Source organism: Uloborus diversus, chromosome 8 (genome assembly GCF_026930045.1).
Source record: "Uloborus diversus isolate 005 chromosome 8, Udiv.v.3.1, whole genome shotgun sequence".
NCBI lineage: Eukaryota > Metazoa > Arthropoda > Arachnida > Araneae > Uloboridae > Uloborus > Uloborus diversus.
The window spans coordinates 42440033-42457321 of record NC_072738.1 but is presented as its reverse complement, the minus strand read 5'-3'; the positions used below and the strand labels follow the sequence as shown (position 1 = coordinate 42457321).

The following is a 17289-nucleotide window of genomic DNA, read 5'->3' as shown; positions in this document are numbered from 1 at the left end:
TTACAAATGTATGAGTCTAGTCAATAACCATTCTTCTTGAGACCTGCAGATGGAACACAAGTGCAACCACCAAATTGCGGTGGTTTCTGGGTTGTTAATGCAACATAACTTAATTGCAGTTCCAGCAAAGAACTGTAGAGTGCACCTGCACATTTACTGTAAAAAATATATACAACTGGGATTTAAAAGAAGAAATACTGCAACATACAAAATAAGCTAAAAACGTCGATTTTTGGTTGATTTCACGTAATTTTGCGGCTTATGTGCGAACCAAATATTGCAAAGGAATGTAAATATTTTCAAAGATATACCAAGAAAGTGTTATAAAGAAGCATGTAAACGGTATTCGAACAAAAATTTTGAACATTTGGATTTTTATAAAAATATTTAAAAATTGAACATTTTTTACCCTTTTTCCAAACATTGCTGCCAATGCGCGATCTGAAGACATAAATATTAATTTTTTTCATTATTTTTCATATGTGTAGGTTGACAATACACAACAATTATTTTGCTATTAGAATTTGCTTCTCAAAAATATTGTTTTTTCGGCACACCCTACATGCTTACATGTCAGCAAGGATTTCTCTTCTTTTTCTTCTTCTTCTTTTTTTAAGGTTGTTTTCGTTTTTGATAAACTACAGTTTTGCAATCAAGAATAGGGCACCATTTAAACAGAAAAAAAACTTAAGAAGTCAAAAAAAAAAAAAAAAAGGGGGAATATTAAATGTAGTCTTGCCGAAACCTGGCAAGAACAGCGATTAAGAAATTGAAGACTTTCTGAACTGAAAAGTTTTAAAATCTGAATAATTATATTCATGACTCCTTTTATCATTTTTGCGGTCATATGTTAATAAGGACCCCCCTTTAGAAGTTACATTTTCGTTAAATAAAATAAATTTATAAATAACAAATACTCAATTAAAATACCATCAGAAAGCACAAGAATGAATTTATTTACTTTTCTCATACTTAAAAATTGAAACAGCGAAGCAAAATCGTCATTCTAAAACCGCACCAAGTGCAAAGCCAGACAGTTTAGATTAAAACAATGTATGTTCACATGCAATTTGATTTTCTTGGGGAAGAAAGAGAGAAAATGTTACATTTTTTTTTTCATTTATTAAATCTGATATTATCAGATGTAATGTAAAGCAAAGGTAGATTTATTTATTAAATCTACCCTTGCTTTACATACTACACACATAGGATTATAGTCAATAGAAAAAACTCGAGGGCCATGGGAGGGGTCCGAGCTCCCAGGACCCTCACCTTGTGTGCGCCACTGAATTTGACTAATTTCTTTTACAGCTGCGAAGATTCCGCATAGCAGTTGGAGAGCATGATCCTTTATTGCTGTAATATTTCCATTCTTTCTATTTTCCCAGAAATTCGCCCATCTGACTTGGAACCGTGCACCGTCCCATGCCCACCTCCACATCCTCCTCGCCAGTTGGAATCTGTCCGAGAGGTGGAGCCACCGTTCGTCGAGAAAGTCGTTGAAGTCGAGGAAGAAAAGACATTCTATTCATGGAACACAGAAAAGTTTACTCCTTGTAGTACAACCTGTGGAGGAGGTATGATTTTGTCATAAACAAGACACACATTTTAAATCAGCAGCCAGGGGTGCCTTAAGAGCAAAGGCGCACCCCCCTAAAGATCGTAAAGACCCCCACCAAAAGCAACAGCCCCCCTCCCCCCTAACAATTTCAATGGAGCAATCTGCGCCAAGCGCCATGAAACCCCCTAAGTGGGCACCCCTACAACAGCAGAGGGAGGGGAAATCTATTCAAAGTAATCACTTAGGGCATTTTTTTTTTTTTTTAATACAAATGTTGTAATTTTCAAAAATCTAATTGTGATTCCTTCAACGGCTTGGAATAAGCTTAAGCAAAGGATAGATAATTCCCTTTTTTGTTTCTATTTTTCTCATCTCAACCTTCATAAAGCCTCAATATTGATGAGAAAAATAATTCGATATTCTTGACGTGCTAAATATAAAATTTCAGATAAAAAAGATCCAAAATGCTGCATAGGCTGTTTTGTACAATTACATTGCTTTTCAAACAACTTAGAGCATAAAAAGGAATGATTCAAACATGTAAAACATAATATTTATGCCATTTTATTAAGGCACTTAAGTTGCGACACTCAAGGACCAGATCACACTTCAAAAAAGGTTACCTACCATGACTTTGAACATGATTTTAGGATAAAGCTAGTGATGTTACTTGAGCTTTTAATGTTGTTTTACTTTAGTTTGTAGTGTTTTTCATATAAATAAAACTTTTCATGTTATTTAAAACGTGTTTATTAATTTATTTACTTTTTGGCACGCGATTTTAACGTTTTGGTGGCAGAATTAAATTATTTCACGGGCTATTTTTCATTTTAATGTAGCTTTCTGTATCGTTTTAATTTAAAGTCCTTCGAGAAGACAGTAGAATTAATGGTAGCGACAAGCGAGTAGTTTTTCTCTAATTTTGACCAAACATAACGTAAAAAGACATGATGCCATGGTTGCAATGCAATAGGAGTGGTTTCCATTAGTCAAAAGTACTACTTTTAGTCACTGAAATTGATAGAATAAGCAAATAATAATAATAATAATAATGAGTATACCATGAAGCCAAAAATTTTCCCCCAACAGCTATATTTTATTTAAATTTTTTAAATGTCCGATTTTGGAAATAAGGTATGGTCTTTATGAAATCACAAGTGATGTACTTTGGCTTGCTACTCCATTAGCACGCTAAATGTTTACGCTTTGCTGTCAACCGCGTTGCCAGAACATGATAATTTGCGCTGTGCACAATAGCATTCGTGAATGGCATTTTATCACTTGGGATGTCATGTGCAGAAGTGAAAAAAAAAATAAGTTCAAGCTTCTCACCAATTAAAATAATTGTTAAAAAATATTAAACTTTGTCAAATTATTTAAAAAATTAGAAAATCGCCCGTAAAGGTATGACGGGTTAAAATTGCCTCTACATTTTAACGGAGCAATTGCCTGTTTGGTGATATTTTGATAGTTGAAATGTTAACCCTAACTCCAGTGGATTAACCGTCAATTACAGTGGGTAGCGTTCATTATTGACCCTTTTTTCGTTTCTTCATTCACCTTAAATGACACAGTCTTATCAGAAAAATAATTAAGTTACCGGATCCAGTTCAGCCTGCTTACAATAAAGCCATTACCTACACGTTAAACATTACCAAAACGTATTATCGAATTACAATGACGTGGCGCGAGTTTCATTTTTGAGGACGTCAGGAGCGTTACTTGATCATTGAATATTATATATATGAGGATGGTTAAATCCTCTGTTTTTAAGCTTGCCCTTTCAGAAAAAAAAAAAAAAAAATACATACTTTTAAAATTTTGGAAGCCACCCAATTGTAGAGTGCCGCCAACTATGATATCGATAGTTTTTAAAAGCGATAAATCCTTGTATCACCAATGTACCCACCCATATTCCACATTTTCGCCATAAAAAATATATAACAGCTAAGATGAAAAAAGCGACAAGTTTACTGTTTATAATGGAAAGGTATCGTTCTTTCATTCAATAAGTTTGTTTAATCACATCACACAGCAGCAACTGTCAGAGCTACAGGTAAATTAACTTGTAAAAAATAAAATAAAACGCTTGTTTTTGGTGAAAAGTTATATTTCGTAAATATAGTTAATAAAATTTGAAAGTTATTTGTTGTCTAAAGTTACATTTTGCAAATGTATTTCAGTGAAATATGGTTACATGGTAATTTTTAAGTTACTTATCCAGTGTACTTGGATTTTTTTTTTTTAAGTAATGTGCAAAAGTTATTATTGTATTACTTTAAAGGCTTATATCTCTTTAATGCCCAAGGAAAACAAGACAGCTTTTGTTTCGTTTTAAAGGGCAATGTAATGGCTTCTTAGCCTAGCATTTTTAAATTGTTATCACCTACCCCACAAATTGCTTTTGTGGAGTGAAAGAAAGGTGTTTCGCCTATCATTTGCATTAGTTTTCTCAAAATTTTGATTTTTGTCTCTTAACCTTATTTGCTTTTAGGGACCTTAGCTTTTGTTTCTTACACCTCTTTTCTTTCGGGAAATTCAGTTCATTTTTACAAAGACGCTTGCCAACATTACAGGACGTTCCAAAAATAATTCCATTTCTATGAAAATACTAATGCGTCCATTTTTTTTTCCACATGTGTTCGAAGAGATGTTCTTTTTAGAAGAAAGAAGAGCCATCACTTCCTGGAAACTGGGTGGCAAAGCTTATAAAAGGGGCATTAGCTGTACCTTCAAAAACACGGGGAACAGTTATCAGCAAGGACCGATATCAGATAAGGGGCCATTCACTAATAACGTAGGGATGATTTTGGCTATTTTTGACCCCTCACTATCTAAGGGTACGTAAGATTTTTCAAACCCCTCCCCATATTCTTACGTAAGATTCCATTTTGTTTTTCATAATAATAAAAGGCTGTTAGAAAAGGATCAATTGCACTAAAACTTCCAGTTTGACAAAGGCCAAAGATTTTAATTTTTCAAATATATTATATGATCCGATATTAATTAAAAATGAAACATACCATAAATAGTACGACTCTTTTACCATATTTCAGACCATTCATTCTTTGTAAAACAAATAAAAAACTGCTCATCCTAATACGTATTTTACCATTCAGACGCAAATGAAATAGGATCCTTGTCAAACTACTTGACTGCGCGATTTCTAATATGAAATATCGACTCGAAAAATATTACGTGAAAATGGGATTGAACCCTGCCTCCCTAAGTAAGGGTTATAAAGATTTTTCTAACACCCCCCCCCTTCCGGGCCCTTACGTAATTAATGAATGGCCCTCAACTTGTAGCAAACCGGTAGAGTGGAAGATGAAAAATATCCTAGTCGATCATCAACATCTAAAGATACTAGATCGTCTGAATTTGTTCACATGTAGCCTCTAGTATTGGACCTTGTTGTGGGGCTTTTACGAGGATCTTAGATGGTGCAGCTGGCGCGCCTCATCTTATGATTTACCCAAAGCCACTATGTGAAGGGAGCTGACTGATCCGACATTTTGGTTCCAAAATCGTCAGTGGACAAAAAAAAAAAAAAAAAAAAAAAAGTATTTTTATAAAAGCTTCGTTGCAGAAAACTGGTGTGCAAACTTTAGATGTGTTGCCTGATTCATGTTTGATTTTTTTATTCTATAAATGAAGAAGATTTAATTAAAACAAATTAAAAACAAATAAAGTGTGAAAATGAGGTTCATTACAGTAAACATTTCCTGAAATATTTCTGTTTAAATTGGGAATTAAGTTACCTTTCTAGATTGACCTTATGTGCATTTTACTCAATTAAACATCAATTTCTTTACATCATAGCAACCAGCGAATATTATAACGTATTTATGAATGCTAGAAACAAGGTTGGATCCACAGCTCTCTTGGAGCTAAAATTTCGGATAAGTTGGTCTTGTCCTTTTTAAGAGGTTCTAAATTTACCACGTAGTTTCCAGCAAACTATAGCGATAAAAGCGGTTCTTCAGACACTTGTGAAAAAAATCAATACAATTGTGCTTTCGGGGAAATCGATCGTCATTTTTGGAACACCCTGTAATCAGATCAAGATATTTTTTCTCTGTTTCGGCAGGTGTCCACTCATCGATGGTGCGGTGCCTTCGACTCCCAGACGAAGTGGAAGTATCAGCCCAGTTATGCGATCTCAGCCTCAAACCAGAACCTCTCACCAGAAAGTGCAACTTACAGCCCTGCCCTCAAATGTATGCCACATTTATTAAAGCCCTAAATTGCATTTTATGTATCGGCACGTCGCCACCTTGGAATCAAACGCCGCCTTCTTCCTATGTCTGCTATGATGAAGTGGCGTGCTTTGCTTGTTAATAGTTGCGGTTTCTTATTAACTCCATGTTAATCAACATTCAAAAAACCCCATAACCAGAAGTAAAACACTCTACTCCATCATTACACATAGCAGCTACAGGAAGAAAATCGCGCTTAGCTCCAAGTCGGCGGACGTGTCGCTATTGAATTACTTTCACTTTAATAGTGTGGTTTCTTATTAACTCGAAGTTAATCCACAATCAAAAAGCCCCATAACCAGAAGCAAAACACTCTACTTCATCATAGCACACAACAGATACAGGAAGAAAACGGCGTTTATCCCCAAGATGGCGGACGTGTCGCTACTGAAGCACTTTCATTTTAATAGTTATGGTTTTTTATTAACTCCATGTTAATCCACAATCAAAAAGCCCCATAACCAGAAGCAAAATACTCTACTTCATCATAGCACACAGCAGCTATAGGAGGAAAACGGCGTTTATCCCCAAGATGGCGGACGTGTCGCTACTGAAGCACTTTCATTTTAATAGTTATGGTTTTTTATTAACTCCATGTTAATCCACAATCAAAAACCCCCATAACCAGAAGCAAAACACTCTACTTCATCATAGCGCATAGCAGCTACAGGAAGAAAACGGCGCTTAGCCCCAAGATGGCGAACTTGTTGTTACTTAAACTGTGATCTAAGGGCTTCAACTTTTATGACACAGCCGTCGAGTGGTTAATTGTTTTAGAATTTTTATTAATGAAAGTCAAAATATTATTCCCCAAAAGAACTGACACAAGGTGCCACTTTAACTCAGTTTTTCCCTTTAATAACTTTTTTGACTACTCTTTCTCGTTAAGCAGATTCGTGCCATGTCCGATAAAATTGGTTTTACGGTTATTTGGTAAAAAATCGATGGTATTGCTTTGTTATTATTATTATTTTCATCAATAAGCAATCAAGAAGATTGCTTTGTATCTTACCCCTAACAAAGCCTTGACGTCGACATCTACTTTGGTTCTGAAAATTACGGGATTTATTAAAATTTAGTTGAACACTTTTCAGGGCCTGACTGTAATAAGCTTTGGACCAGACCTTAGCTTCCTTTCAGGACTCTCCATCTAAACCGATACCTTAACTTCTGCTTGGTTCGTTCGATTATTTATTTATTTATGCATTCATTTTTTGCAGATATAAAGTGAAACTGGAAAGTAAGGAGTTCTTGACCGCGCAGTAACCTTGAGACTTTGTTTTGAAAATAATAGTAACAATAAAAGACTTAAATAGCTTTACTGGAAGTAATTTTTATGCCCTTTCTGGTTTAACACTAGAAAGGTAGAAGGAGCTGCATGGTCCCTCATATTACTTGTTGTTCAATAAGTTGAAAAATAACCAACTAAATGTCATGGAACTCCAACTTTTTAAAATGTGACCCTGTTTGAGTGTTTATTCAATAATTTAATCATTCGCCTTGTAGAAGGGTAGATATTTCACCTTCTACAGAGGAAAGACGGGAGGAACCACATTGGTCTCTTAAGTATTTTAAACAAAAATGGAGAAATTTTTCCTTCTCCTACTTACTGTAGCATGAAAGTGCTATTTATTCTAGTTTTACCTGTAAGTTTCTATTTTTGCAGTCGGGTGGAATTCAAAATGCGAAATACTGCCGACTATCTATCAGTCAGACTGTAGGAATCGCTCTTCGAAAGAAAAACTAACGTTACATTTTGGCGTATTGAGAAAACATCAGAGAAATTGTTATGGATTCGGTTCTTATTTTGTCATTAGAGGGGATGCGTGCAGCATGTAGGCTCACTAAGAAAGAAATTCATCAGGAATTCACTCGAAAACTAGGTAGGGTTTTCCCATGAAGGGGAAGGGAACACTGGCCCCTTCAGTCTTTCTAGGTATACAGCAAATTTCAATCTTTCTAGTGTTAAGGTTCAGGGTCCAGACCCCGTGGGTCGTGCGATAGTCGGACCTTGCTGACTCTAATACAACATTTTATTTGTTCTTCAGCTACCGGTGGAACGCAACGGAGTTCGGAAATTGCAGCCATGAATGCGGGGGTGGAACCCGAAAACGACTCGTGAAGTGCATTCTGCTGACCAACGGACAAGAAGTCACTTCTGTTCACTGCTCTGGACAGCCACCGATGGCAGTAGAGCAGTGTAACGTCTTCGACTGCCCACCCGCTTGGAGAGCTGAGCAGTGGAGTAAGGTGAGCCTTCATTTTTGGAACTGTAACACTCTGGCATCAGCTGCCTGATTTTGCTCAAAAGTCTTAAACATAAAAATTTGTTAAAGTTCACATGCGTTAACCCATCCTGAGTCGTAAGGAAAGTTGGACTTTTTATTCGCTGTTCCTACGGTCAGTGGCTGCTGAAGAGACAAAACAAAGACCCACCCATTTACACCTGTCCAATCACACATCTGTCTTGTCCGCACAAAATTGATATATTTTACCTCTTCAGCTAATTTCTTAAATCACCACAAGGAGCCCTATCAGTGCTTTGGAACTGCGATTTGCTTCTTCACTGTTTTTCTGGAACAAACATAAAATGCGATTCAAAATATTAACTATATTATTTTTATTTAAAAATTTAATTAAAAATTTGATAATTTACTTGGAAACTGCTAGAAAATATATTACTATACCTTAAAAAAATTCGGAAGTGTCACTGATTACTTCCGGGTAACGTTCCATGATTTCAAATGTTTGCACCAGTTTCCTGTGAAAAACAAGTTCTTTTGTGAAAAAATTTTCTGAACCGCAACAAGTTCCATGCATACCGATTTCATTGGTGAAAAACCTTTTTATCTACCAGTATAGAAATATTTTACGCCTCCTTATTCAATGCTCCTTTTTTCATTCACGAAAATTGGCCCTTTATCAGAAAACAATGCACTCTTCAGGTATTGACTTAGGAGTTATCCTGAACATTGCAAGCTAAACCAAGGTTCTCAAACTATTCCAGGTTGTGGCGCCCTTCGAAGAATTCCGAGTTTTTTCAGCAATCATCAGGCTACCGCGGCACTCAGTTTGGGAACCTCTGTGCTAAGCCATTACTATTTTCTGCCCATGGATGATATGGAATAGGCAAACATCCAGTTAAGACAAATCACGTGTGCTCCGTGAATTTCAATGACCTCTCCTTAATTTAGAGGCAACATACATCTGCAAAGGCTGGCATCCATGAAAACTCACGTCCATCTCCGCCTGTAGACCGGATGTTTGCCTTTCCATCTCATTGGTGTCAGACTATACATATATAAATATTCTCTAACAGTTCCTGATTTATTTCAGAAACATAACTAGTTTTGATTTGGGAAGGTTTCTGAATTTTACAGAAACAGGTTCCAGGTTCATTTCAGGAATATTACTAACTTTTCGTGGGAAACTTTCCTGGTTTTTGCCAGATATGTTACTAGTAGAAATAAGGCATATAAGCTCCCCGTTATTTTCTAGAAATGTTTTGGATTTCTTTTTTACCGTGTGAGGCATATTTCAAATACATTTAGGGCAACTTTCTACCATATGGGTTGACTTTCGCTCGCTTCACATATTTTTAAAAAATATATCTGACTTCGACAGAAACCGTAGAAGGCTCAATGAAGAAATTATTTCTCTCTAGTGCTCCAAATCATGCGGCGGTGGGTTTCAGACGAGAAAACTCCATTGTGAAAAGATTCTCGCGCCATTAAGCCAAGCCATCCAACTACCACCCTCCAAGTGCCTTAAGACACGACCCAAGGCTGTCAAGAAATGCAACTTGAAGCCATGTCCACCTCCTCCCAGGACGACGACGACCACGACTACCACCACAACTACCACCACGACTACAATGCCACCACCACCTGCTACTGATGCCCTCGAAGATTATGAAATTGTCACTAGTTATCCAGAGGAGCAAGTTTTTGTTCAAAAGCATCCTAATAGGTAACTTTTTTAATGCAATATTGATCGATTTTTCCCCCTCTCAAGCTCCTAACAAGAGCCCGAATTGTATGCAAATGCATATGTAATTGCATATTTTTGCTTCTTTTGACGTAAATGAGTATAAATGTATGAAGATGAAAAAATTCAAAATTAATGCATGAGTTTTTTACTTGCTTTTAGATTTCAAAAATCATTTTTTTTTTTTTTTTCATTATAAGAAGGATTTTAAAAAATCAAAAATTAGAGTAATCCGACCAGGGAAGACTACAAGACTGAGCTTTGTATTTATTAAAATGCTTCGAGTTGCTTTAAATTGGCGTAAAATACTACCGCATTGCAGTGTTGTCGGAATTCGAATGCCTGACCTACGACGCGATAACATGATACGGCGGCTACAAGTAAGTCATCTCATATTTCAGTTAAAAAAATTTAACGGACACCGTCAAACCCGATATCGGAAATATTGGAGCATTTACTTTCATCAAGTATTTTTGGTTTAATGTACCAATTAACGCTGAAAATAGCCTGAAATCAGTCTTCTTATGATTAAAACTATGTTGCGACTAGAAAATATGATACTCATATTATGCTTCAATGTACTTTAAATAACAAAATTTACATGTTCCCGCGTAAATGCTTGTGCTGCTTCATGAAGATTTAAATTCAAGGCCCGAGTAACTAAAAGTGAGGTCCTAGGGGGAGAATAATTTGGAGGCCCCCTGAAGGTTGTATATCGGAATGCAGTGGTTGATTTGTAGAAGCTTGGAGGCGCGTCGGAATACATTTTTGGGGGTCCCTTTGTCTATCACAGAACTATGTAACTTATTTATCACGTGCATTTATGAATCTCCTTCGATGTCTCTCTTAATTGTGACATGGTAAATTCCCTACTGGCAGAGTTAATAAACATTCTCCTTTAAGAAAGTTTTTTTTTTTTCAATTAGCAAGTAATTATTTTTTAACTATTATTTTTGAAATGTGAGTATTTTTCGTATAATTGTAATGCTATGCATAATCCTTTAAGTAATTTGGGGCCCTTTAGGAAGAAGGAGCCCCAGGCCCAGGCCTAGTAGTTCTGTGCGGTAATCAGGCCCTGTTTAAACTTGATTAACGTACACTTTTTGAAGTAGGACTTTACAGCCCTAATTCGCTAAAGAAGCAACAGATAATTGTCGAGATTTTCTTTTTTCTATTTGTGATTCTTGCAGACGTGTGACTTTGAAGGCCAGCGGACAAGCCATTCTGTTCAAAGGTTCCAACGCCAAGTTTCACTGCCCAATGCCGCAACCGCTGACGCCGTCTTTGAATATGACCAACCTCAGCAACACACGAGTCCTGTGGTTCAAGGGTCACCGCCGCATTCCTCCACAAAGTGCAAACGGGTGGCCCCGCGTGGCCGTCTCGGGAAAGGGGGCCCTCCGCATTCACAAAACGACCTTTGCGGATTCCGGCAACTATACTTGCCTCGCCGGTGCTTTTCGGAGTGACGTCTCCGTGAAGGTGAGACCCCTGCCGGCAAGGATTCACCAGGAACAGGGTAAGAAATAGCTTGTAAATCAATGGTGTCAATTCAGAGTTACGGGTAATCCATTGAGAAGAGATATAATGGAGGGAGTGAAGACTTCCCTTCGTGAAGCACAGACCCTAAATCACATGACAGACTTTAAACCAAAGCATTGGAAGAAATCAGGATTATTTCGCTTGTTTCACGCAGAACGTGCCATCCATTCGTCGTTGATGAGTCACGTGACTTGGGGGTTTTGGGTCAGCTTTTGCTAAGCCAATGATTGAACTTGCTCCCTCCAATTTAATTCCTGCTCTAAGGGGTAATCCTACCAGAGAAATGACACACCCCAGATATAGATTTCTTGTCGCGTCTTGTTGAAGGTGAAGCCCTCGTCCGCAAAAATTCACCAGGAACAGAGCAAACGAAAGCTTGTTTATCAATAGTGTCAATTCAGAGTTTAGGGTAATCCAACCAAAGAACGAACACATCCCAGCTAATGCTATTCCTGGTGGCGTCTTGGTGATGGAGAAGCCCTCGTCAGCAAAGCTTCACCAGGGTAAGCGATAGTTTGTAAATCGGGAACATCAATTCAAAATGTTGAGTAAACCGATCAAAGAATAAACACATCTCAGTTAATGTTTTTCGGAGAGACGTCTCAGCCAACACTAAAAACGATTCAGAAACGTTCCTGGAAAATATTGGGCAGCTGATGTGCCCAATTTCTGCCAGTAACATATCTTGCAAAAACCAAGAACGTTTTCCGCTAAAATTCAGTAACCTTCCTGAAATTATCATGGAAGCTTCCTGATAAATTCAGAAATCTCCCAGCTTAAAACCAGTCGTGTCTCAGGAATATTAGAGTAAACTTAGGAAAGTATAATATGATTGCTTGGCCCCTTCCTGATTTATCAAGGAAGTTCCAAAAGCAGTATTACAAACATGGCCAAAGCTACAACTGAATTGCAAGTAGCAGCAAGAATTTTACTCGCCTGCAACTCTCGCAAACTTATGCAGTTCATTGACTTATTTGCTTTCTATGGAAGCTCTATCAGTTTGAACAGGCCTTAATCGAAATGAAACCGATACACTTTATAAATACGCTCATTTAATCATTAAACTGGGAGCAAAAACAAATTTCACAACAATGAAAAGTCTGTATTCGTGCAACTTGTAGCAATTAAGGAAACTTTTGAGAGTAATACTTGATTTTTCCAAAAGGTGGATAAAACCATTGAAACCCTGAAACGTAACACGGAAATACTTAGTAACGTTTCGGATTTTTTTTTTTTTTTTTAGTTTAGTGTCAATTCAGAATTTAAGGTAATCTAACCAATATATGAACACATCTCGGCTATGTTATTCGGGGTGGCGTCTTGGTGAGTCTTGGTGATGGTGAAGCCCTTGTCGGCAAGGATTCACCAGGAACAGAGTAAGCGGTAGCTTGTTAATCAATAGTGTCAATTCAGAGTTTAGGGTAATCCAACCAGAGAATGAACTCCTCCCAGCTAATGCTATTCAGGGTGGTGTCTTGGTGATGGAGAAGCCCTCGTCAGCAAAGCTTCACCAGGGTAAGCGATAGTTTGTAAATCGGGAACATCAATTCAAAATGTTGAGTAAACCGATCAAAGAATAAACACATCTCAGTTAATGTTTTTCGGAGAGACGTCTCAGCCAACACTAAAAACGATTCAGAAACGTTCCTGGAAAATATTGGGCAGCTGATGTGCCCAATTTCTGCCAGTAACATATCTTGCAAAAACCAAGAACGTTTTCCGCTAAAATTCAGTAACCTTCCTGAAATTATCATGGAAGCTTCCTGATAAATTCAGAAATCTCCCAGCTTAAAACCAGTCGTGTCTCAGGAATATTAGAGTAAACTTAGGAAAGTATAATATAATTGCTTGGCCCCTTCCTGATTTATCAAGGAAGTTCCAAAAGCAGTATTACAAACATGGCCAAAGCTACAACTGAATTGCAAGTAGCAGCAAGAATTTTACTCGCCTGCAACTCTCGCAAACTTATGCAGTTCATTGACTTATTTGCTTTCTATGGAAGCTCTATCAGTTTGAACAGGCCTTAATCGAAATGAAACCGATACACTTTATAAATACGCTCATTTAATCATTAAACTGGGAGCAAAAACAAATTTCACAACAATGAAAAGTCTGTATTCGTGCAACTTGTAGCAATTAAGGAAACTTTTGAGAGTAATACTTGATTTTTCCAAAAGGTGGATAAAACCATTGAAACCCTGAAACGTAACACGGAAATACTTAGTAACGTTTCGGATTTTTTTTTTTTTTTTAGTTTAGTGTCAATTCAGAATTTAAGGTAATCTAACCAATATATGAACACATCTCGGCTATGTTATTCGGGGTGGCGTCTTGGTGAGTCTTGGTGATGGTGAAGCCCTTGTCGGCAAGGATTCACCAGGAACAGAGTAAGCGGTAGCTTGTTAATCAATAGTGTCAATTCAGAGTTTAGGGTAATCCAACCAGAGAATGAACTCCTCCCAGCTAATGCTATTCAGGGTGGTGTCTTGGTGATGGAGAAGCCCTTGTCAGCAAGGATTCACCAGGAACAGGGTAAGCGATAGATTGTAAATCGAAAACGTCAGTTCAAAATTTTGAGTAAACCGACCAATGAATGAACACATACCAGGTAATATTTTTCTTAGGGACGTCTTAACCAACGTGAGACTAACAAGAATTTACCCGGAACTATCTTGTCTGCGTCCAGGGATTGATTACTGCAAAGACCTCTGCCATCAAGCTTAAAGTGCCCTTTAATGAACAAAACTTTTCTTTCCCTTTGCACATAGGGCTGTTAAAAATGCACATGTGTAAGGAATTTGTTCACTAAATTCTGTCATTATCTTAATACTAAATTGTTGCTTTTTAAGAAATACTCTACCATAAATGTACTATTTAATGACGGGGCCTCTATCCTCAGTTCACTTTGCTTGTCAACCCTGTTTACTACCTGCGGACGCTCAACGCCGTCTACGATGAGTGACAATAAAGGATTGTAATACTTTTACACCTGGATGTCCTCAGGTCAGGCCACTAATCCTCGATGTACGGTCTCTTAAGGTTTAGATAGGTGAGATAGAGCGGAATGGCTTCCAATTGAAGCCTGTGTATAGTATTGTGCTGTATTAAAAGTTTTGACTTCATAGATTTTTTCCTTTACATATGATTGAAAGTGTATCTTTATGCCAAATTGCAAGCATGTGAGTCACTTGGAAGTGTAAATATTTTGATGTATGAGTGAGCCAGTCAGTCATGTAAAAAATGACTTTTTAGATCCTAATAACTCCACAGGTATAAGAGGTATATTCATGAGATTAAAAATTATAGATGTTCTGTGGAGCTCTGTTAGACATGTAAAAATTTCAAGCATGTAGATCTAAGAGATTTTGAGAAATAAAATCAGCGAAAGTAACTTGAAATAGTTCATGTCAGATACACTAGCAGATGTTTCGTTTATTTTCTGATTTCCGAACTTTGCTGACATACTGCCGTGTGTCTAAATCCTTTAAATGTCTTCAAACTGCATCAACCTTTTTTAAATATATTTTGTTTTTTAGCTTCATTTTTCCTCTCTCAGTCTTTATTGAAACTGCTCGTGCTGTGTAAAAACAATTCAGAAACTTTCCTGGAAAATAATGGGCTGCTTGCGATTTCTGGAAGTAACATATCTTGAAAAAAAAAAACAGGAATACTTTCCGCTAAAACTCAGTCACCTACCAGAAAATATCCTGTCATCTTTCTGAGGAATTCAGTAATTTCCCCAGTTAAAACCATTCGTGTATTTGGAACCTTTGGAGAAAACCTTAAGTATGTTTAATATAGCAGCTCGGTACCTTCCGCTTTGCAAGGAAGCTCCAGAAGCATTATTAGAAACACGGTCAAAGCTAAGACAGAGTTGCAGGAGAGTACCATGAATCTAATTCGCCCGCAGTTCTTACAACGTTACGGAATCTGGACACTTCTTCGCTTTCATTTGGAGTTTTATCAATCTGGATGAACCGTAATTGAACTGAAGTCGACACACTTATTAAATACGCTCAGTTAATCTTTAAACTGGGAGCTAAAAATTATTTTCCACAACAGTGAGAAGTTTGCATTTGTGCAACTTGTAGCAAGTCAGGAAACTGTTTGACAATTGATTCTTGATTTTTCTCAGAAAGTGGATAAAATCCAACAAGGACATATGAACAATTTTAGAGTAATAAGAATTTTAAAAGGTTGAAAAATCTTAATAAAAACAGCAAAAAACCTTGCTTTATACTTGCCTTGGAAACGCGCAAGCTACGGTGATATGCTACGATCTGTCTATTAGAGAAGATTCTTAAAGTCCTATCAGAGTCATACAAAGTGTTAAAATGGTATAAATTCCAAGGGCTATCCGCTTTGGGCTTACTTCTCCTATGTATAAATCTGGAATAGCTTTTTAAATATTCTTCCTTTGACCATATAAACACCCTGTGGATCATTCTTTTCGTTCTCACGGATATTTTCAGAACTTGAAAAATGTTTTTAAGTGGACAATGATTTGAATTTTAGGTCACGTAGCTTTCTCTTTCTAATCAGGCCCGTTATTTCGAATGTTTCCAAGGGAAAGTAGGGGAGGGGGGCTAAGAAAGTAAATAAAATGCAAACTCGATTTCGAAAAAAAAACACACCCACGCGCACATCTATGTGAAAAAAAAAACATGTAGCCAGGTGGGGGGGGGAGGAACTGACCCCCTGATCATCAAAATGACGATGTTGAAACCCTCAGAAAATGATTTGGAATCTCACTTTAATATTTTTTATTTTAAGATGAAGATTTCATGAATTGAGCATAATTAGTACGAATTGAATTCAAAATTCCTTTAAATTATGTAGGAATTGAAACTCTAAGGTTAAGATGGCTTCGAAACGAAAAACTTGTTTAAAAAATATTTAGTCTTGATTTGTTTAGTGCCAACGGCAGCGAATACCATTTTTGTTTAAACTTTACTAAACATTTCAAATTCCTTCACAGAACCAGGACGAAATTTATCTGGTTTAAAAGTACATTTTATATCAATTATTTCAAGAATTAATCAAAATGTTTTAATCGATTTATTTATGGTCAAAATTTAACGAAGTGCTCCTTCTCCTTAAAGAAGCACAGCTTTTACCTAAACTTTCGATTACACTACACTTACCTTTTGCTGGGCTTAGTCAGGAAATAAAGGAAGGAAAAGAGATGATTTAAGTTTGAGAAAACGCGTATTTCCTTCATTATATTTCATCGTGAAATATGAATTTAGGAAGCATTAAGTGTTTTAATTAAGAGATTTAATCAAGAGTAATTAAAGTGTTCCGCAATATTTAAGAAATCACAAAATGATTTCTTTGCCTCAGTAACAGTACGACTATGAGTAGGGCCGCCGAGAGCCAAAGCGAGCCCGTTGTCAGTTTAGTCGCCGGGCTCCTTACCTCTATAACACTTATACTACTCTGATTCCGAGTCAAGGCGCCGCGCCGGACCCCTAGTATCTGACTAGACTAACATGGCCTCTCGTCGCCCCGACTATGAGACAAATAGCAGATTTTAAGGGAAATGAAAGGGTACGTATTTAGTTTTTAATTTATCTATAGAAAAAAAAAATCTTTTTTTTTTTTTTAAATTCAATCACGAATTGCTTACTCCGTAGTTGACATTGCTGATTGCCATGACAAAGAAAATAAGTCTTGCTTGTTGTTCTTAGCATTTATTTAGAGAGATTAATTTTCACTGTCATGGTTAAAAATCGTCTGCGTTCATTCAAGCCTTAACTAGAGCAGATTTTACATTAAAAAACGGGTGGTTTCGTGCAAAATCACGTTTTTTTAGGAAAAAAACTTATACAGAGAAGAACTCTCTCCCTCTCTCTTACAGCAAAACTTTATCCGAATACAAAATTTTCAGATTACTAACTCCAACCATCGAAGATTGATAAAAAATAAAAATACCATAAC

At 36.8% G+C, this 17289-nt stretch overlaps 1 protein-coding gene across 1 annotated transcript in view; it reads left to right on the top strand.

The window, feature by feature from the left end:
• The window catches only part of LOC129228329 (ADAMTS-like protein 3), a 116821-nt gene that overhangs the window by 73247 nt on the left and 26285 nt on the right, over window positions 1-17289 (top strand). The window contains exons 11-16 of the mRNA XM_054863006.1: window positions 1389-1577; window positions 5652-5781; window positions 7869-8070; window positions 9485-9789; window positions 10998-11326; window positions 16328-16356. Coding sequence (XP_054718981.1) covers window positions 1389-1577; window positions 5652-5781; window positions 7869-8070; window positions 9485-9789; window positions 10998-11326; window positions 16328-16356 — 1184 coding nt within the window. The remainder of the gene's footprint in view (window positions 1-1388; window positions 1578-5651; window positions 5782-7868; window positions 8071-9484; window positions 9790-10997; window positions 11327-16327; window positions 16357-17289) is intronic.